This window comes from Microtus ochrogaster, linkage group LG5, assembly GCF_000317375.1.
Source record: "Microtus ochrogaster isolate Prairie Vole_2 linkage group LG5, MicOch1.0, whole genome shotgun sequence".
NCBI lineage: Eukaryota > Metazoa > Chordata > Mammalia > Rodentia > Cricetidae > Microtus > Microtus ochrogaster.
Window position 1 is genome coordinate 27427611 of NC_022031.1, and position 23538 is coordinate 27451148.

The following is a 23538-nucleotide window of genomic DNA, read 5'->3' on the forward strand; positions in this document are numbered from 1 at the left end:
AAAAAAAAAAAAAAAAGAAAAAGAAAAAGAAAAAAAAAACCCTTTAACAATTACTTCTTTTGTAAATACACTAAGCCAAAGACTTCCTGGTATTCCAAGTTAAAACATAAATTGAAATTTTATAAGTTACGCTTGTTTTTAATTAAAAGGAGTCGATCTTTACCCTTGACAGTCTTAAACGTAAAACACTAAAACCAAGCAGTACAGGCTAACGTCTTTGTACTTATCTGTTTCTAGTTACTGGGGATCACTGAGTCCTGTAAAGGAATTGAGCGGAGAGTCGATTTTTCTTTGCTCTCCTAACAGGACGCTGTTTCCTTTACCTTTCAAAACACACACCTATTAAAACTAGAGATGATATTAAGACGTTTATGTACTCACATATTATCATGTCAAAATGTGAACATTTTCCTGTAATTATTAACATTTATGTATGAATTATATGTAAAGAATACAGTGATTTTTGTGCCAATAGATCATAAGTCAAATGCTTTAAGGTCAGGCATATTATTTTAAAGAACCAAAGCTATGTAGCTCTAAAACCAGTTTTATCAGCAAGCATTTTATAGGAATAATTATCTTCAAGCAACAACATCTCCAACTGAAAGGATAATGTGTCCAAACAGATACAAGTCTAATGAATTTTTTACATTAATACTAATACTTTAATCACACTTTTCATAAATATTGATTATGCTTTTTGATAGTTTAGAGATGGAATACAGTTGTTTGTAGAAGTCAGTTCAGAGTTAAAGCTGCCCAGAAAATAGCCAGTATGTGGAAATATTTCCAGTTGTTAAAGACTTGTATGAAAGCTGGTGCTTGACTAGCACAAAAACAGAAGCTGCAGGTAACAGGGACTTCTTTCTCATAGAAACATTGTTTAACATGGATTAAGCCTTTTTATATTCACTTTGGTAGAAGACAAAGCAATGGCAGCTCTTTCTTCTTTAAATGTTAAACTCCAATTGTCAAGAGATGCTAGGAAATATTGCTAGCAGAGTATTAAAAAGTAGAGCCTGGCTGAAAAATGCTGTTGGGATTCTATTTTATTATGTTCATGTTGGTATATCTTGCGAAATGGTGGGAACTCACTGACTTCCAAAGCTATTGTATGTTATTACTACACAGTCACATTATCTGATTTTAACTTCTTACACACGCTTTCATGTTAGTATTTCGCTGAAAATTTACTTCACATTTTAATTGAAGGATATCAAGTGCATGGATATTTTAATATGCTCCCCTCCAAAAAGTATAATATGCTTATATAATATGGATGTTCATTGCACCGTTCATTTATATCAACGTCATAAGTCATAACTTAGTAATTTAATAAAAATTAGATTCATCCTAAAATGCTTAGAGATGTGTTTAAAATTTCCTTGTAACATTCGGGAATTCAACTTTCTTTTTCAGTACTCTTACTGGACTCTAAAGCACAGCAAACAGAATTGGAATGGATTTCCTCTCCACCCAGTGGGGTAGGTACATCTCTCATACAATATACAATATCATATCTGTTTAGAGTAAGAAACAGGAGCTTCCCCTTAGGGAAACTGTTCACATTCATACATTTAAAACGTTTAAAACTTCAATATATTGTTCAGTGTTTTGTCTTCTCCTCAGATATTGGATTCTCAGAATATGGGAAGTATACTTAAAACTTTGGGAAATGGAAAAAAAAATAACCCAAACCCAAGTCTTTGAGTTCTTATTGTGAGTGGCATCAATCATGCCTGTGTGTTCAGGTTATAAATGCTAACTAATTGCAGAGAACATTCTTTTCACAAACTCACTTAAGCCTCTGCAGTTGCCTTATGCTTCTGTGTAATAATCACTAGGTAGAGTCTGTAATTCTTTAAAACAGTATGAAACCTGTTTTCATCCTTTAAAAATAGTTCTAACATTGCCCAAAGGAGACTCCAGAGGGTAACGAAACTGTAAGACAATATCAAGATGTAAGATTTGCTGCACAGTGTTAGATTCTTAACGTTTGTGTTGTGCTATCTGCTGTTATTAATCAAACGTGATGACAGAAATATATCTATATTACAGCAAAATTCAGCTTCAGCAAATGTGACTGAATATAAAATTAGCCTGTCCAAGTATGAGTAGAACCTTAAATGTTTTTTTAAATAATTTTTCATGTATTCCGAAAGTTACATTTCTCAAATTTAGTTTGATGATATCTTTATGTGTCATTTCTGATGGTGAGATAGGACCAACTTTTCATTTGATAGAGCAAGTGGACTCTGAGAAAAGAAAAAAAAACCTCCATTGTAACTTAAGTTTATCGTTAAGGCATGAGGAAATCTGGGGTTTAAGGGGCATGAAATATCAATGAAGATATACACACTTTCAACTGGTTCTTACAATGAGAATGAAAGCAGAAGAACAAAATCATAGAATCAACATATCACGAACAGAAAATTCACTTGGAGAACTTCTCATTTAATAGTAAAATGAGAAATTTTAAGCATACTTTAAGTTTTGAGAGTTTTTGTTAAATTAAAATTTGCAAAGTTTCTCTGAGCTCATATTGTAGTTATTTTTATTGGCCATAGGAAATTATGGGAAAGTGACAAATTCATAAATTTGTTCACTGTAAAAAAAAAAGGTGCTTCCTTCTATGTGAAATTGTTTTCCTTAAAAAGTATACATTGTAGAAAGACATTCATGGTTTAAAAAAAAATACCAGTCTTGCCAATGACAGATGCAACCCATTTTCTAACATCTATCAATTAAAATAAATAGATAGAGAAGATGGTTTTATCTCTGAGAAGAAGTAGACTGATAAAGGATTGCAGCACTTCATCCGTGCAATCCACAACATGATAAATTATGACTGCCAATGTTATCTTGGACTCAGATGGGCATTTCATCAGTCCAGAGAATCTTGAGTTAAAGCTTAACTATATATATGTGTGAGAATCAATAGCTTGTGTAAAAAAATATGATCCACTGCATTTTCTTTATATGACACAGATTTGTTCACATGTGCTTTCGAAGAACGATATTGTTGCCAAGTGATGAGAAACTATTTTTTATCACTTTATAAAAATTACTTTATAATATTTATAAAATTCACTGTCTGAATTGAGACATCTGTACCAATAGTGTGTGTCATCTGTGAAATGCTTTCGGTCTTAAAAAGTGTCTAATAAAACAGTGACATAAAAATATCAAATAGTGAGACTGTTTGCTTTCGTGAAAAGCATCTATTTCATGGATAATTTATTTATCATGTCTGGAATGACATAATTACTCTTAAGATCAAATGTGGGAAATCTTCAGATTAGTCTTCTAGAATAGTCAGTCTTGATTTCCCCAAGCTGAAGTTGATCAGAAGGGCACATTTCGCTTTGGAGCTTTTGCTTTTTGCTTGACACTATAACTGTTTATCCTTCTTTTCATAACTTCACTCCGCTTAAGAGACACAAATCTAACTACCAGTGGAGGAATTTGAGATATTTGCCTTGGTTACATAAAATAGCATATAAACAGCTTACTCAAGAAACAAATGGGATATATATACACAGTGTTACACAGTGAAAGTGTGTGCCAAGAAACATGACATGAAGCTCAACTCGTTGCTGCTTCAGGACCTTTGGCAATATTAGGCTGTTATAGTAAAAATTGAGTAAATATAGCATAACTAATTCTTTCATGAAACATTTCTGTGTTGCAGCATTCTGCAGTTCATCGGCCCTTTTAATTTTATACGAATGATTTTAAAAATACATGCCAACATTATGCAGTGGTTGTAAGTCAATTGATACTTTAATCAGGTTTTACAAGTGCAAATCATTAACAGATGTATATCATCATATTTTCCTGTCTACATCTTTTGAATTAACAGTTTAAATATCAGTTGCTGGAGGACTTAAGACCTAAAATACACAATAATTTCTATCTGGTATTTATAATTGGAAAAGATGACAGTTTCCTTGTTACTATAGGAGCAATTATGACAACAGTAAGAGAGACCATGAATAGCCTTTGCTGAAGCCTTCAAAGCTGTTAGATATACTGAACTTGTTCGCTATGAGCAGGAAGTAATATACATGGTCCAATCATCTTTGAATTTGTTGTTGAACTGTCTCCCCCTTTTTTAGGTGAAGTAATATAAATGAATTCACTTGTAGTATATATTGTATCAAAAGATAAATGGGCCTTTAAAAACAATTCATGCATAGCTTGCTAGTTTGACGAACATATTTGGTTGTCCACTGAAAATAAATTGTTTGCACGGGTGAATTTTACTTTCAAAACTACTTGGTAATTATATATGGCTCTATGTACAATTTTAAATATGATGCTGGAAAAATAAGCAGCTCTTTAAAATGCTTCTTTTTCAAAAGATTGCAGGATATTACATATTATACTTTGCAACACATTGTATAATGTCTTCACGTTCCAGGATTTTTGGAATCTTGTTACAATGTTTGTAGGCATCTTTGAACTTAAGAATAAAGCAAACATTTAAATTGTCAACTGAGTTATCAGGAATTTTGACAAGCATCCATACACTTTGAGGAGTAATGTTAATAACTATTAGCCTTAGCCTGTTAAAATTGGAGTCTCACCAGAGACTAAACACTTAAACATGAAAAGAGATACTAGAACGCTCACAGCAGATGTGAAAGAATTAAATTTTCATTCTTTGTTCAAACGCAAACGATGCTCTGTTAACTAAAATACTGCAGAAGGGGAATCCTACCATCTCTGACTTCAGGGACGCATACTTGTGGTGCTGTCATTGTTCTTCATATTATTTCAAAACTATGATGTCATTTTTTAATTTTAATTTTTGCTGAAAGACTAATGAACCCCCTCTCGCCTTTTTTTTAAAAAAAAAATTTACAGTGGGAAGAAATTAGTGGTTTGGATGAGAACTACACTCCGATAAGAACATATCAGGTGTGCCAGGTCATGGAGCCCAACCAGAACAACTGGCTGCGGACTAACTGGATTTCCAAAGGCAACGCACAAAGGATTTTTGTAGAATTGAAATTCACCTTGAGGGATTGTAATAGTCTTCCCGGAGTACTGGGAACTTGCAAGGAAACCTTTAATTTGTACTATTATGAAACAGACTACGACACCGGGAGGAATATCAGAGAAAACCTTTACGTAAAAATAGACACCATTGCTGCAGATGAGAGTTTTACACAAGGTGACCTTGGTGAAAGAAAGATGAAGCTGAACACTGAGGTGAGAGAGATTGGACCTTTGTCCAAAAAGGGATTCTATCTTGCCTTTCAGGATGTAGGGGCTTGCATAGCATTGGTTTCTGTCAAAGTATACTACAAGAAGTGCTGGTCCATTATTGAGAACTTAGCTGTCTTTCCAGATACAGTGACTGGTTCAGAATTTTCCTCCTTAGTTGAGGTTCGTGGGACATGTGTCAGCAGTGCCGAGGAAGAGGCAGAAAATTCACCCAGGATGCATTGCAGTGCGGAAGGAGAGTGGTTAGTACCCATTGGAAAATGTATCTGCAAAGCAGGCTATCAGCAAAAAGGGGACACATGTGAACGTAAGTAATATTTGTTATTTTAATTTGAAGTTTTTAGTTATCAGATATTTTATATAATAACGAATACTCAAAAAAGTAAATCTTTTATGCTAATTACCCAGTTCATTTTATCTTAAAAGTCACTATTAAATACTACAGCTATGTATAGTAGTATCTTCTCTGTTGATATACAATAACTATTGGTGATGATAACAATTGTGAATAAATTTTGCTTGCCTTGTTAAACATGTTTGGTAATATGGAAGGAAGCTGTTGCACACTGGGCTGTAAGGTTTAAAAGAAACAATCAGTGAAGTGGACTTTAGCCAGTGAAGACCGAGGGCATGCCCATAGGGCCTTAATGAGATAGGATTCTTCCAGCTTCTAAGCCCTGATCCTCTGAGCCTTCGGTTAGCACAAAGTATAAGGAACAGCAGCTTACAAAGAGGAGCCCTATAAGTGGTCAAGTATTAACAAATAGAGCACAGATATTTAAAATTACCATTCATGAATACAGGAATTTTGATGTGAAAGCACCATTTCATGTTATCCATCTCTGTAGTTTCTTTTGCCAATGATGTAATTCTTTTCTGGACTAAAGAATACAATGGGTGCTCTTCTGGTAAGTCAGGCCACAGTGGATCATATTTTTGTACAAAAGGTCTGAAGTAAAGTCTGAGTTGGCACAATACAGTAATTAAGTTGTTCATATTTGTTTTTGGACAATAGTGTATATTTTCAAGAATCCTTTTCTTATATTTTTAAAAATCAATTTTCTCTTAATTAACGTGATTAAATATTAGAATTTTTTTAAAATTTGACACAGCAGCATGTGTTTAAACTTTTCCAGTTTAGGTCCTGAAAAAATATGCAAGGTTATATTACGTATGTTAGTATTAATTTACAAAGCATAATATAGTCTATAGAATGACTTTCACATATTCCTTAAACTGCTAAGTTGGCAGCATAATTTAAATGCTTACAAAAACTAGTTAGGTGAAAGACAGCTGCGCATCATGATTGTTGTAACTATGTTTTCTTCTAGCTGTTCTAGGTACTCATCCTTGTCTTTTTTTTGTATTAGCTTGGTTTTTGAGATAGATTCGCTGTCCTGTCTATTTTACACAGTGAAAATGGGACTCTGAGAAGCAAATAGGTCACTTGCCATTGCACTAATAATACCTGTGTTAGTAGTCTAGATTCAGACTTAACATATTCTGATTTTTGGGCCTACATTTTTTAACAACATTACTTTTGTAATTTTCTCCACAAAGCAAGAAGAATCCTAACAAATACTATTTTCATTGTTGATCTTAAATGTTTTCCACATAGTAACAAGTTGCCCATACCATATCTGAATTATATCACCCCCCATTTTATAAGAATATTTAAAGAATAAATAATAATTTAAAAATATTTAGATATATGAAATAAAGAGTGCAAAAATACACCTCTAATCCCAGTGTTCTGCCTCCAGGCAGATGAATACTCAAGTTCAAGGTTAGCCTGGTCTACATAGTAAATTCTTGGTCAGCCAGCTCCCTGATAAATCCTTGTCTCAAAACAAACAGGTAGGCAGACAAAAAAATAAAATCAAAATTTATATTTCTTTTTTTTTTTTTTTCGAGACAGGGTTTCTCTGTGGCTTTGGAGAAAATTTATATTTCCGATAATTTGTTTAGTTACATTATGATCCTTTGGCTTTAAAATAATGGCCATCCTAATTTGAGACCTGCTAGAAGTAGAAATTGCATTTCAAAAGAATAAAAGAAGACATATACAATTAGAAATTATCAATATTCAATATAATCTGAAATAATAATTTAAAGTTAGGTGTATTGGGTTAAATTTAGTATTGCACGAAACCTATATAAATGTTAAGCAAGGTGTAGGTGTGCATGGCTGTTATTCATGTACTCGGGGCAGAGGCAGGAAGTTGACAATGAGGCCAGTTTGCAATGAGATGCAATGATGCCTTTGGCTTTTAAAGCAAATAATAATAATAATAATAATAATAACCTTAAATATCTATTTCTCTCCTTTTGACACAGCTAGGTGATATACTAAACTTACATTTATGACTCACATTGTACTCTTATTAGACACACGTTTTGGTTGATAAAGCTGGGCGCTTATGTTGTTCAGCCTTGTTTGAAGAGCTAAGTCCGTGATGTGGATTGCCAGGACAGATATAAAGTAGTCCTTCCCCAGCACTCAATTATTATCTGCACTGTAGATAACACTGTAAACTCTGAACAAACAAAAAGAACTTCTGTAGATGAAGGTCCCATTAGCAAACACCGAGTTCTCTGATGCCCCTACCATCGCTTTTCTCCTTCATTTCTCATGAGAGTAGTCAATTAGAAAATCTTTAGGATTCCACACATGTGAACCAGGAAAATGATACAACATTTCCCATCCTTCCATGGCAGAATGGAATCTTCCTGGATAAATATAATATTTCCCCAATGAAGTAATCAGAGGAAAGACAGTTTTTTTATCCAGTAGGAGTTAGCAATAGTTCTTGAAACAATGTTGAGTCCAACTGTACCAGCTATTTAAATGTTTTGACAGCAGCAGTGTATTTTTTTCTGTAAGGCAAAAGCTAATGCTAATAACTTAATTGATGTGAGAGAAAATTTTCAATTTTGCACTATTATACATGGGGAAGAAGAAGCAAAGCGGAAATGCATATTGTGTAAAAGGTCACAATTAAATTTGATAAAAGACTAGGAAGTAAAGTTTTTTTTACATGAAAATCACAGTTACAATTTTTGTTTAATTTTCTGTCATTTCACAGGAAATGTTTGAGTTGTACACATTTATACAGAGAACCGAATACAAATATCTTTAACTATAGTTTATAGATATATTTGCCATAAGAAAAGGCTGCAGTTTGTTCCAAATGAGCAGAATCATTCTGCTAACCATGGTGCTATTATAAATAATTATTTGGTTTTAAGGAATTAGTACTAAAATTGGAAACCAAAATTACTGTCATCTGTGAACTACACCGTGTTACCTAAAACTAAAGTAAATTCCCTCCACCTTCATCTGCACAGAGTCCTGCCATTTTATGGGTGGAATTGTTTATTGGCAGTAGGCATTCATTCATTCCTGAAAGCCCAAAGAAGTTAAGATACTTCTCCGTATCCTTATATTTGCCTCATTCTAAACCAGTGACATCGTTCAGGACAAGTCTTTCTTAGATTTTTATGAATTGGTGATATACTTGAGGAAGGAACTATGCTCATTTGTGGAAACACTCTGCTCCTTGGCAAAGTTCCAACGCATGGCTATGAGGGCGCCTGGCTCTGGATTTGATCCAGGCCTGCCTTTATAATATTCCTCCTGTTCCCTCTCAATGATCCTGTTAAGAATTGGAAAACAAATCCAGTCCCGTATTGAGGAACACTGATGTCTTGAGAGGAGATGCTGGTCTGTCCCTAGCCAAATGTGACTGATTAGCCACTTAAAACCTAGTTTATCTGGGTGCTGTCTAGCTTAGTGGAGGACAATGTGAAAAGTGAGTAAGTGTGCAAACTGGTCATGATTTTTATTAATTGCTTTAAAAGCCCGTTTCATGACCTCGAAGAAAGTAATTCTTTTTTCTAAAGCCACACGTTTCTTCAATCTATGAATACATGAAGAACTTCCACAATAATTGTCTATGAATACATGAAGAAATTCTAACAATTAAGTAACTGTTTTCAAGTAGAATTTTGCAACTGCTTTAAAATATGTAGTTCTAATTTATAAAGCTTTCTTGTCAATTTTACATTTTGAAAATTTGTCTTTAAATTGCAGCTTGAATGAAAACTAACAAATATATTGGTTTTTCTGTGTCAGGAAGAGAGCCTTTTAAAAATCGTACAGATTATTATATTTTACAAAATATGTGAGAAGATTGGTAAAATTGCATCCTGAATTATTTTTGCATTTTTAGACTTTTGTGTGATTTTGCACATGTGTAGCTGAGTTTCATCATAGATTGCTGTGGGTAATTTGCAGTAGATGTCGAACAATCTTGGTCCTTCATTTTCTCATGTAGCTATTTGAACTTTCCTGAGACTCCGAATCTCAGAGATACTAAGGCAGTAAGGTTAGAGAGCTTGTATCTTTACTTTGTATGCGTCTTTATTTTTCTTTTGTCTTTCCTCAACTATACAACATGTTTCCCTAAAGTCTGTTCTGGACTTCAGTGTATAGTTTTGAGCTGCTGCACAACTAATCACATTTTATTTTATTGAAGATATTTGAATAATTATCTGGCCCCAAAGTCCTATCTTTTTGCTTTCAAAATGTTCTTTCTGGCTTGAAGCGTAGAGTTGATATCATCAGAACTGTAAAAACACATGGTGACAATATAGAAATGTGATTTGCTTGCTATGTTTCTATTGCTTAATTGCATTTTCTGAAAAGAAAAAAATTAGGAATTTCCTCAAGATTATTTAAAATACAAATTCAAATGATAGATTTATAGTTTTGATTAAAATGGTTTTCTTCCCATCTGTATCCTATTATTTTCATTTGACAAGTTAATAGAGATACCATTTTAGTGAAATATGATTTATAAACTTTTAACGTCTACCATCCTGGAACTAAAACATCCATTTGACTTAAAAGCATTAACTGTTTAAAATTTTCTTCTTGCTTGCAGTTATGAAACCATGCTTTACTTTCACAGACAAGGAGCATATGATTTGTAACATCAAATTCCATGATCGCCAATTAGTCTTTGAAATGTATTGTATTGCTAAAGAAATATTAAGAGAAATATACTCTGTATTACAATGTAAATTGCTGTGATGTAGAAATTGTAGAATTTTGAAATTCTGGATACACGCCTTACCAGGTACTTAAAGTAGGGCATTCTAAACCTTAATTTCCTTAAGTTTAAATGGGGCTAATAAAAATAGTACTTCCCTCATAGGGGTCTTATTAGAATTGAATGAAATAACGCACGTTAAACCCTAAGAATAGTATCTGGGACATAAAAAATAATCAATGAATATGTAATATTATCTTATTATTAATAATGCAGTATGATGTATTATAGGTAAAAAAACTATGGAAATAAATGAGTGAAAATATATTGTGCAAGCCACAGCCAGTGAATTATCTTTTTACCTAGCTTTCTACCTCATGTAACACACAAGAGAGCATTGAAATAAAATAAAATAACTCATACTCAGCCATTTTCCATCCAGAAATGTATCTGAAATATTAGTAGTAACTTGAGTGCTCAAATAAAATAAAATAAAATAACTCATACTCAGCCATTTTCCATCCAGAAATGTATCTGAAATATTAGTAGTAACTTGAGTGCTCAAAGTTAAGAGTTAACACTGCAGTTGAACTTAGATATTATAATATCAGTGATTTTGCACAAAATGTCTGAACTGTCTTTTTTAACAATTTTGAATTGTAATAATTTTTATATACATATTTAGGGAGAAATAGACGAAACTAAAACTATGATTTAGATTTAGTGTAGGAATTTGGGGTGATATTTTATTCTCTCTGCTTTAAAGATATCTAGAATTTTAGCTTTAATATATTATAATTAGTATACTTAATTATAATATAAATAATTATGATATATAGGTAATCACAAGGCTAACTTAAATTGTGTCTTCAATATGTGGTCTTAAATTGCCATTAGGTTCTGCATAAATGATACACGCTGGTAAATGGCAAGTATATTTTAAAAGGTGCAAAAGGACAGAGATTTGGGGCTTTTGGTATAACAGCTCATCGATTTTGTTTCTTTAATTTTTAGTCAGCAATTTGCATGGACCAATTCAATAATGTTGAGAAATGTCACCAAATCATTCAGCCCAGTAGATAGATACTATTACCTAATGCAAAGAGCAGAAAAGTATAACTGAGATAATAGCAAGCTGCTATAATAATATATGTTTTACCTCATGCATGGCCATGATGTGGCTATCCATTTTACTTTTTTATTTTGCGCACCTCTGGGTGTGTGTTCATGTCTGTACCACTGTCCATGTGGGATCAGAGGACATTGTCCAGGGGTCAGACTTCTCCTTCTATGGTACCACTTAGGAGATGGACCTCAGACCAGCAGGCTTGGGGCCGAGTGTCCTTACCCGCTGAGCAATCCTGCTCGCTCGCACACTTCTGTGATGTAAAGCAGCAGGATCATGGCGAGCCTGGGATAAGTACCCACTGTCACAGAGAGTGGAAGGCCGCTCTTTAATCAGGTTGCTCAGTCTTCAGAATCCCCAGAGTACCCGAGTAATTACGGAGGGCCATATCAGTTTGATCAGTTGCAGAATCACGTTAATTGACTTTCAGAATATTTGGAGAGGGGATAGAAACCTGACCGTTTTCTCGCATTATGACAGTTTCAAAGTATTTGTGTCTGTTTTCCTAAGCACACTGTGCAGTCCAATTATTTTTCATCTCTCGCTCTCTTTCTCCTTTTATTCCAGTTCTTTAAACGGCAGTCTGTGTGAAGTACTGATACACAGTATTCCTTTATTGTTTAGACACTTCATGCTCCTAAGCCTACAGAAAAATCCTATTTTTCAGACTGGCACTTAAATCCTTTCATCTTAACCATGGCAGGTTTTTTTTTTTAATGAAATTTCAGTGCATATTTATTATTGTTGAAGTCCTGCCTCCCTCCCTCTGCCTGATACTGGTTTACACAGCTTTAAACATTGGTCTGCTTTTTTTTTCTGCACTGTCCCATTATTTAATAATATCTGATATTAAAAACAAATGCAGTTCTCATTGCTACTTCTGTGACCTGACTGACCTACTGCTGACGTCCCGTTCATCCTTGGTAAAGCACTGCGGCTCCTTCTGAGGTCCTCCTGGATGACTTCTGACAGTAGTTTGTACCCTACCCCTTACTGGACCCTGCTTTTTTTCACGTGCTCTCCTTTCTCTCCTGGCAGGGGAGGGATGAGGAACCCAGAAGGTAATGTGCCCCACACCTGAGGAAGCCGTTCCTCTGAGAAACAGCTGATCACTATTCCGTTCATTTTCCCACTCCTTCTGTGTCTTTCTTCTCAGCCTCCTCATCTCTTCCTTCTCATGAAATAGAGGCTTGGTCTCCTCTCTGTTACCAACCCTCTGAGAAGGAAGGGTCTCTCCCAGCCTGCGTGACTTTTTCTGTGCTAAGGTCTGAAGTGTGTTTATAGTTATTGTGTGCTGAGACTGAGGAATGTTCTAAGGCTAGAATCTTTACTTTCAATTTATATCTTTAAAATATGAGCTTGAATAAAAAGCAACAAAAAGAAATAAAATCTAGAATGAATGTGGTGATCCCTGGAAAAGGGAAGATATCTATAACCCCTATTACGTCATAATATTGCTCGATTTTATTCTCGTATCACCTCATACTTTTTTAAATTTTAAATTCTGTACCTTCAGAAACCTATGATACTTGTCTAATACATTTAAAAATAAACAAAACACAGATATGGAATAAGTATCTCTGTGGTCTCTGGCTACTTTCTGGTAAAAGCAGTTGTTGTCTGTGTTTATCCAGAGACACGGATAAATATTACAATACATAAAATTACACTCATGTCACAATTTCAAGGTAGAATAATGTAGGTGTTATTTCAAACTATTCAGGTTTTTACTTATCTTCAGTCATCTCTGTATTCATAGTACCTTGAAATTTAATTTTTCAATAAGGAGAAGAATAGAAATAAATAAAATGGAATGTAACGAAAGGAAGAAGAGAATATGGAGTTAATATCTCTGTGTCAGGTTTTAGTAATTTGTGCATTTAGCGTATAATTTTAAACATTTTAGATTAAACTAGTCCTAACAAATATGTGATATTCTTTTATATTTCTAGTAGCAGTTTAAATTGGCATGAATTTCTGACAGGCAGTGTCATAATATAAATCAGTGATCTTCTGTTTCCTTTACAAGTCCAAGCCTTTATCTGTAAGATAATTATAACTCTCCTATAAAATAATTTCTTGCTAATGATTTCTGTTTGACAGCTATTCTGTGTCAATAATATTTTTATGATAAATTTTACACAACTATATAATCTTTAGTTTTTTTATGGTTATAATGCATCAATCAGAGAAGGAAATTTCAGAACAAATCTATTTAAATTAGTACATCAACTACAAAACATCTTACAAAAATTAGACTTATAGGCTGGACATCTGTCCTATCATATTCTTGTAAGTTAATATTGGAAAAGCAGATATTTTTACACATATAAATTAAAATAAAATATTTATTTTCATTTTAAATGTGCGTGTATCTGTGTCTGTCTGTCTGTGGTATATTTGTGTGTGTTTCCGTATGTGGGTATATGGATATGAATGCAGTTGCCTCGGTGGTCAAGGGGCTTTGTATCTATAGAAGTAGGAGATACGAGTGGATGTGAACCTCTTGACTTATTTGGGAACTGAACGTAAGTCCTCTGGAAGAGCAGGCTGTGCTCTTAACCACTGAGCTATTTCTTCAGCTTCATGCCTATAGATATTATATTTTAAATCTAGTGAAGTGTTTCTCAGTCTGTGGGTTGCAACCCCTTTGGGATCAAATAACCCTTAAACAGGGACCACATATCAGATATCCTGAATATCAGATAACTGTATTACAATAACAATAGTAGCAAAATTACAGTTATGAAATAACAGCAAAAATAATTTTATGGTTGGGGGTCACCACAGCATGAGGAACTGTATTAAAGCGTTGAAGATTTAAGAAGGTTGAGAACTACTGAACTAATAATAAAAACAATTCAACCTTGAATTTAGTTCAAATTAATAGTCTATAGACATTTTTATTTCTAATCTGTGATAAAAATTGTTAAAACTTAGGTATATTATAGACATAATTTCAATTATCAGCATTTTCTAGGAAACAATTTTGTTTGGGCATTTAAATAATTTACTGTTGATGACGATATTACATATCAGTGCTAATGTCTTAAAAATTACAGCAGCTATGAAAGGACCCATAGTGTGCTATATTCTGCTTAATGTATCATCTAATTAGCTCTTACTTTCATCCCTCACCCGTAGCGATTTGACCCTCAGTCCAGCGCTGCTCTGGAACCATAAACGATAAATTGCAAGGTGTTTTTGTTTCCCTTGGCTTTGTAAAATATCTAAATCTGAGGAAAGGAACCTACAGTATTTTGACCCTGAAGTACAAGAGTTGATTGGGTATAATATTTAGCTACACAGCTGTATTTATTATTGAAGTTGAGTAATGAAAATCTATTATTGTAGCTTATTCTACCTTGTAAGATATTTTTTTGTAAACAGAGAATAGGAGAAAAAATAGTGTAGAAGTGGTTACTTGTTGAAGGGTATAATGTCTTGAAAGAATATATTCCTGTCAGTTAGGGGATAAAATAAATGCTTGTTCTGAGAAAATAGATGAAATATTAGGCAAGCTAGGTAAATTCCTAGTGCTTTAACTGTTCTCTGTTTATTTAAATAGCAGTTTACTGTTATTAACTGAACCACTTCCCATGTAGACAATTACACCTAATGATGTTAATGACATTAATTTAAACTAATAGCTGGGTTAAACAAATAAACCTAATGGATTCTTTAAATATTTCTTTGTGTCTTCTACTTTTAACAAGATGAAATAACGAACATTTCCTAGCTTGTCTAAGTCGAATGCCATTTTGCGAAGGTCGTCTGCCTCCTTGAAACGAATTATGAGAGAAGATATACCCTTTACTCTCTCAAATAAAATGCATTTTAACAGATATCTCATACTCTGGTGGCATAGTATTTTACAAGACAATTAGAATAATAAATTCTTGGACTGTCTGCCCTGAAGATCATTAGCAATATATTAAAAGAATATATTGGCAAATAGAACAAGTCAAATCCTCATGCATAGAGTTAGCATTTTATTGAAAAGCGTTCCAAATGCAAAGTTGAATTTCTTTTTCTGTTTAAACTTACTTAATGAATACACAATTCATAAATGTGTACTGCCATAAATGCACATGCCCGCGTGTGCACACGCTCTCACCCCCCCGCCCACATAGCCTTACATACATACACAGAGCTACATAGCTCACTTGCACCACACTAAGAGCAAAATAAAAGCATTGCTGAACATAATAATGGAACTAAAGGAAAAGATTTTTCCTCTTGCCTCATTTTTAGATGTCTAAATTGTTATGCACTGATTCGTTAATTTACAAGTACCAAAGAGTTATGTATTTTTTTCTCTGTGGAAATCATAATTACCAATCACAAAGAAATAGGAAAAAAATACTCCTATGGCATAAGCTTGAAGTATTAGATGTTTTAAAAGCAAATCAAAATAAAACTACCTCAGTGATATAAACTGCCAGGCTGAAAGTTTGTAAAATAAATGTTTTCTTCATTTTCTAGCAGATACTTAAGATTTCATAGGATATATGTAACAGATCAGGGCTGCTTTGTTCTTGGATAAAAGGGAACGTGAATTCGGGCTTATATAACCTTCCAGTTTCCTCAGTGTTTGATCAGGAGAGAACAATACTGACGATTAGCGCATCTTTATCATCACGTCTGTTGGATGGACATGCATTCTGAAGTAAAATCAGTGGGTATCTCTTATAGGATCAGTTACCTAGGCATTGGGCAGAAGTCATTGCCATTCATCATGGCATTCACACTGCATGGACAGCCTCTGCAAAGCCTTCAGACCTTACCCCTCAGCTTTGTCAGGGCAGAAGGGCAATTTGGCATTTGAAAAATCTCTTTCTTAAAACCGACAGCATCTATTTCTCAAAATTGTCCACGTAGACAGTTAGTTTTGGTTTGCAAACAAAATTTAACCTATATGCAATATGCATACATAGCCCACTCCTTTCCTGAAGTTTTTAGTTTGTAACATTGATTTTGTGTAAAGTCAAGTGCAGGCCTCTGTGTTTTTCTAGTTTCTGCTTTTTCAATTAGTATTTTACCCCAATAAAATAACATTACCCTTGCTAATTCAGTATGTACAGATCATCACTGCATATCCATCCATATCTGTAGTATACCTCACTCTAAATTAAGAAAAAGTGAATACTCATTGATATCTCTCCTCCCGCTGAGTTTTGGTTTTGTTCATGCCTGTTCTTTTACAGTACTTTAGAGACTTTAGCAATTGCTTTTAATTTTCTTGCACTATCACATGGTTTAAAATGTCTAAAAACATGTTTTACCATTATATGTGTGTATATGTGTGCATATGTATGTGTATCTATAGATATATACAGAACATTAGTTTCTTGTTTTTGTGAGATGGGGTCTCATTGTATACGTGAGGTTGGCCTGGGATTGCCATGTCAGGTTTGCTTTATACTTGAGATTCTCCTGCCTCAGCCTTCTAAGAATTGTAGCTGTATATGACCAGGTCTGGCTTTTCCTATCTTTTTTTTTTTTTTTTTTTTTGGTTTTTCAACACAGGGTTTCACTGTAGCTTCGGTGCCTGTCCCGGAACTAGCTCTTGTAGACCAGGCTGGCCTCGAACTCCCAGAGATCCACCTGCCTCTGCCTCCCGAGTGCTGGATTAAAGGCGTGCGCCATCTATTAAATGGATACAAATAGTAAGAGTGCACCTTCCTTCCTCATTGTGTCCTTATTTATTTATTTATCTATCTATTTATTTATTTATTTTGGTTTTTCGAGACAGGGTTTCTCTGTGGCTATGTGTCCTTATTTAGTAGAATGTAAGTATCCTATAAATGTGGCAGAATTTTAGTTTCTGCTTTCCTTTTATGCCAGTAATTTTGCTTATTATAAACTAGTGCTGGACATGCTAGTATTTAAATAAAGTAACTGAACTTGATTAATCCTTACTGCTTAACTTTACAAAATTTGATCTAGTGGTGTTATGTCTGTCAAGTTGTTTTTATGTTTTCTTTAAAATGCTAGAGACTGAACTCAGAGCTCTCTATGTTCTATCCACATGCAACCACCACCGAGCTCAGGATAACGATGCATTTTGTCTTGAGATTGAGTCTTTTCATTCCACCGAGGTTGACTTCAAAATAGCAGTGGCTCTGCTCCCCGAATCCTGGAATTATGGTCTTGTACCATCATGCAAGGCACTGTGCCTTTCTACTGTGAAAAGGAGCTTACTTCTTCGGGTTTCTCATAAAACCCATGACCTCTTTAAATCACTGCCATTATTTCTTTATAAGACCTTACGATATTAACCTTAGCAAAACAGTATAAAGGCAAATAAAAATTACCCATTATATCAGCATGAAGAAAGCCTCCTATTACATGACTTCTAGCCTGTTTTATAAGGATACGAAATGAACAGCACTGTTCTCTGCACGGTAGGCTTTTGGCCCTTATGTAACAGCAGGGATGTTCTGCTGTTCCGTGCAAGCTCAGTGCCTACATCTTCAGTCAGGTACCCGTCAGGATGTGCAGCTGAGTGCCTGAGCAGCAGCGCTCTGAGCCTTCTGTTTTCAAAAGCTGTAACATCAAACCACCATGTGTTCAAATTTGAGAAAGAAATAGATGCTCACAATAAAAAAGACTTTAGTGAGGAATTGGGAGGGTTTTTCTTTCCCCTGCCGAAAAGGCAGAATGAGAGTGAGTGCGTGAGAAGGGCCAAGGTGGGAACACTGACACAGCTCCTTCTGATCTTTCATTTTTTTGAGGCGTTCCTGCCGTCAAATACATCTGCATAGACAGCAAACAGTGTTATTCCGTTAATAGAGCATAAATATTCAAGAGCCCGTAAATATAGCTAGTTTAAATTCATATAAGCTGGGACTCAGTCACTTGTTGAAAAATGAAATCTGGGTGTAAACCAGCATTCACTTTTCACGTGATCTTTATTGTCACTGCTTTAGTTTTTCTTCCATTCCCTGTTCTCATTCTTCCTCTCTTCCTCTTCTTATCCTTATCATTTATTTCCTAAGAAGTAAGTGTAAGAAAGAAAAAATCAGGTCAGTTTTTGCACATGGGTAATCTGCACTGGACATATTGCACATATCTATTCATATAAATCTACAGGACACCTTTATTTATTATTCATTAATGCCAATAGATAACTGACTGTCACTTGCCAGTCAAAGTGGAATCTGATAGACTCTTGTCATTGAATGATGGACATATTCGTAAGAATACGATTGGCAGACTGCATTGGTCACTTGGAAAGAATCAACCACCCTGTTCCAAATTTGAAGATGAGAATTTAATCATCTCACTGTCCTCTCTTTAAATTTTTTTGTACTATCAATATCTCAGTTGATCCACAACATTTAAATTTTTTTTTTTTTTAGCACCATAGTCGCAAATTAGAGAAATCACTACTTAATGTTTCTAGGTGCACAGGTTTCTGGTGTTTGACCCACATTTTAAGGAAGAAATTTGATTTGTTCACTATATTTTATTGAAAGACCACTCTGAATGAAAATTTGCAGTTGCAGTATGTACATGCATATACATACACAAAGCTTTATTTTCTAGAGGAAATACTATTTAATTAAGAGAATAAAAATAGTGAGTCTTTATACACTCTGTGACACTAAGAGAAATTATGCCCTTGTAGTACTCTTTAAATAACCGTATTCTTTTGAATAGACAGCTTGATCCCGGTGAGCATACTTAGAATTTAGTTTGTAGTTATAGTTGATATAGAATAAAGTTTCTAAGAATTTTAATTGGTAATTTTCATTAATAATTTGCTAAGTTTCTGAGCTTAAATAAAATTCATGAAATTTTAGAATCTTTTAATCTAAGTTTAATATCTTTGCTTCATTTAATGGAAAGTGGTGGTATTATTTTTTCTGCAACCTAACAAAAGATTTAACATGACTTAGTATTAGTACATTCATCATTTTTAGCAAAATCCTCTTTTATTAGCCTATGTCATTTTTATATTATCAGCATATTTATATGTGAATATACTTGCTAACTAGCAAATATCTTATGTTAAGCCCTGATAATTACACTAATTTTCTGGAATATTGGAGTTACAAATACATGTATGATTTAAAATAATCATTTCTTCAAATCATGCTACACAAAATATATCTGCAAAAATTCCTCATAATCTTTGCAGTTGAATTTTTGAATGTTGGAACTTGTGGTTATGGAATTCTCTTCACAGTATTCACCTTTCAATAACAAATCTCACAATATTAAAATTGCTCATGGCCAGAATCTCAGTGCAACTTTTGGCCCTGTCAAACGTCTTCACTAAGAATTAGATCTTTTTTTTGTAAATTGTTGATATTTTGTGGGGAGTTTGGGAAGGCTATATGTTACAGGCTCATCAAGTAGGAGGGAGCAAAAATGAGTTCTAGAAATTTTGTCGAATATTTCTCAAATAAGTGCATTTTAAAATAGAAATGTGGATTGCTACTCCTATGAAATGACTGAAGCTTTTTCTCCATATCCCAAATGGTTCTTCATTAAAGTTTGCACATTGGTAACTCACCAAGTGACTCAAAATTTGATTATCCATTTAGAAAGGTGTTCTGAGGCCATCCAAGGGTTGCTTTCAACAGATAAATGACATTGATTTTATTACAATGACATTAGAAAACTGAGATACACAATTCAGCATTTTTTTTTTTTTTTTTGCTTGGTCTGATCTTTTCCTGTCTGATTACATCCTTTCTAAAGACAATAAAGATGCAATTAAAAAAAAAAAAGACATCTGTGCCCAGAGTTAGCTAGCCCAAAATGGCAAGACCTCATGTCTAAAAGCTAAATAACCCCATTGATGGAAAGGTCTGGACCTGTTAGCACCAGTGAAGCTGAAGGCCACTGGGAAGCTCAGGAGGGTATTTTGCTTTGGAGATAGACAGAGAGGCAAACTGTGGCACACGGGGAGGAGGTCAGCCAGAGAAATCATCCATCATCTTACCTGGCAGACTTCTGTCAGAATCTTGCTCTGTTTAGTGGAGGAACTAAGATTCTACTTTTGATACCGACCAATTGTCAGCCAAGTGTAAGTGGAGCTGGCAGCCATTGACCCTAAGCCTGTGTGTCATTTGAGATGTAGTGCTATGGAACACGTCAAGACGTGAGTGGTATGCAGAAGGAGAAAAAAGAGAAGGTAAAGGAGGCGAGAAAGATTGACTGATTGTATTGATCAGATCGTGATGATGTAGCCTTCGGCTACTCCATATCTTTAGTTGACATTTTTTTTTTTGACACAACTTACAGCTTCTGTATTTTCATGTTCTTATCATGACATTTTACACAGAACCTGACCATGCTGCAGGGTAAGGCCTTGCTTGGTTTCCTTCTGTCCGCACATGCAATACCTAGCTACTGAGACAGAATTCAGTCTCAACTAATAAAAGCTCAACACTTTGAAGATGACTATGCTTTACTAGGTCACATTCAAACAGAGCAAAGCAGAATTCTTATCGATAAAAAACAGGCTATTCCTCTTAGAGAACATGAGAAGGCTATATTTTGTTGATTGATTTTAAGGCATTAGGTACACACTTTATTTTCTAGTTAATATTGCCTATTACTCTCTTGTAGACTTCTTTTGTGACTGAATCAAAATTTTTCATATTTTTCTTATTGAAAATTATATTTTAATAATATATATTTGTGTTCTTATCCTGAAGGAATTTCCATTAATAATTTTAAAAGTTCTTATAAAATGACTGTTAAGATATAGCAGCAACCATAAATATCTTTTATACAATGTAGAATGGGTGCTCTATTTTTTAGGTGACATCACCACCAGCAGAAGTGGGAAGATGACTTTATAAAAAAAAAATCGAACAATGATTTCTAAGAATGAGTGGAGTTTGAAATTTTCAGGCAAAATATGTTAAATTAACATAAATACTCCTGTTAAATTACCAACCAGGGTTTCTAATTCAGGGAAGATGATTTTCTTCCGCGGTGGATTATGTGAGAAGAATTTCCAGGACTGCATCTCATTGACACCTACCATGCTTGGACGGCAAATAAACACTTGTAAAATTTTGGAATCCACGGACTGGTTCTTGGTTCCCCTCATCAGTTGTGTTTATTTGCACTTATTAAAGGAGAGAACATGTTTTTTGTTTTACCGACTTGAAAAGGCAGCGTCTGATCAGTCGGCTATTTTCCTCTCAGCTTTTTCTCGACAAGTAACTATAATCAGATGCAATCATGCAGCTTGCTCCTGGCAGCCCTCCTCGCCTCGTGCCCCTGAACCTACTCAGAGAAAGCTACTAAACATGTGGTTACTGACTTCTTAAGTTAATTTTTTTTTTCTTAGCCCCGAACATTCATCTCAGTTGAAGCACCCTTCAAAGTAAAATGTAATTTCTCTGGATTCTGATATTTCTTTCTCATTAGTTGTGTATGCTGGAAAGTATTTACCAGTTGTGTTTTTGTTTCTTTGTAGAGACCTACATTTGTGTAGCAGAGTAGACTTTTACAGCTGGTTTTTTTTTTTTGTACTTTGACTAGGAGTTCTCTTCCTTCAGCACTTCTTTTATTTCTGAAATTATGATTTAATCGCAGCACTACTCTCTTACTCCTCCCAGAGCCCCTCCCCCACACCCCAGTTTGCTCTTTCTCAGATTCATAGCCCCATTTTTCATTGATTTATATATGTATACATACATATTATATTTGTAGACTTACAAATACAACTCACTCTATTTGTTGCTGTCTGCACATTGAGTAAATTCAGTCGACAGATGCTGTTTTGAAGTCATACCCAGACAAGAAGTAACAAGTGTTTTTGTTAATGGCAGCGATGGTCATTATTTGGTAACGAAGACTGATTTTCCAAAATTTTGGATGACATTAAATTTGTATAGAGTCTCAGATATATATAAACACAGCAGTACAGAACTGATAGGCACCTTCACCTCTGGGGTTTTGTTTGAGCGCATAGATAATATCGTCCAGGTTAAACCATTTTAAGTGTGTTTGCCTATGTATGTTTATGTATGTATATACATTTTTATATTAGCTTCTATTTCACATTCATTTTCTCAATTCCTTCAGAAGTATCATAGAAAAGACTTCCATAATAGGGGAAAAGAGAAATGTTGGCTAAGACTTGCTGCTCATGAGGTCACTAGTTAAAGGGTTTAGCCAGGTATTTCACAAAAGTAAAGGACCAGTTTTTTATGACATGTTCTCTTAGAGGAGTAACATTGAGGGTTAAAATCAGCATCTTTTCATGCTGTGCTGAAGTGCAGTGCAGCTCTGTGCCCTTAGCTTGTACTGCCTTTAGTCCATTCCAGTTCTGTAGCCCTCTATAAGGGTGTTTGGTTGGTTCTTTTGTGTTTTTTAAAGTGCAAATCAATATATACTGGTGTCATAAAGATTCTGATAGATTTCCAAAATTATTTTTGTTGAACTCGCGTTGTCGTCTCCAGGGGCTTCTTAGTCTTTTCTTAGATGTGTTGTTTGGAAAAGAAATCCAAGTCCAAATGTAATTCACGTCTTACGGTCACAGTCATTTTGCTACAATACTCACGATTGCTAAGGCACCATGCTCATGAAATGCTTCTCAGTGTTTTAGGATTCGGCCATGCTGCCTTAGTAGCTGATGGTTAGGATTTTTGAAAAGGCTCAATACAAGGTTATAAAAATACCTTTCAAATTCTGTAACTTCTGTATGAGCTCTGCCTTCCTAGTCAGGTCCTAGTGTTTCATGGGTCTTTAAATTTGCTCAGACCAGAAACAAAGCACCTTTGTCGGAATTCATTGTAATTATGATCTATTAAGAAATACCATTTTATTCTAACTAGTAAGATTATTAAAATTTATTTAGAAAGTTAATGTATATAACTATTAAAATATTTCCAATAGCTTGTCTTCATGTATCTTTTAAATAATTTTTTATATTTTTTGTACAATAATTGAAGTAAGCTAACATTTAATTTATCTTTTTAAATTTTATTTTTAAATTTTCACCTAGAAAATTTATGTCATCAAAAACTTTATGTCCCCTAGGCATAGGGCTGGGAATATAGATTGTGGTAGAGTTCTTGATTAGTGCTATCGTAGATCAATACCTAGAACTAGAGATATGGCAGAGGGCATGTGGAGAGAGACAGAGAGAGA

General features: G+C 34.3%; 1 protein-coding gene across 5 annotated transcripts in view; it reads left to right on the plus strand.

Annotated features, from left to right (window-relative positions):
• Epha7 (EPH receptor A7) overlaps nt 1-23538 on the plus strand; it is a 152980-nt gene that overhangs the window by 2977 nt on the left and 126465 nt on the right. For all 5 annotated transcript variants that reach the window (XM_005361932.2, XM_005361933.2, XM_005361934.1 and 2 more), the window contains exons 2-3: nt 1420-1484; nt 4870-5539. In XM_005361932.2, the coding sequence (XP_005361989.1) occupies nt 1420-1484; nt 4870-5539 (735 nt within the window). The remainder of the gene's footprint in view (nt 1-1419; nt 1485-4869; nt 5540-23538) is intronic.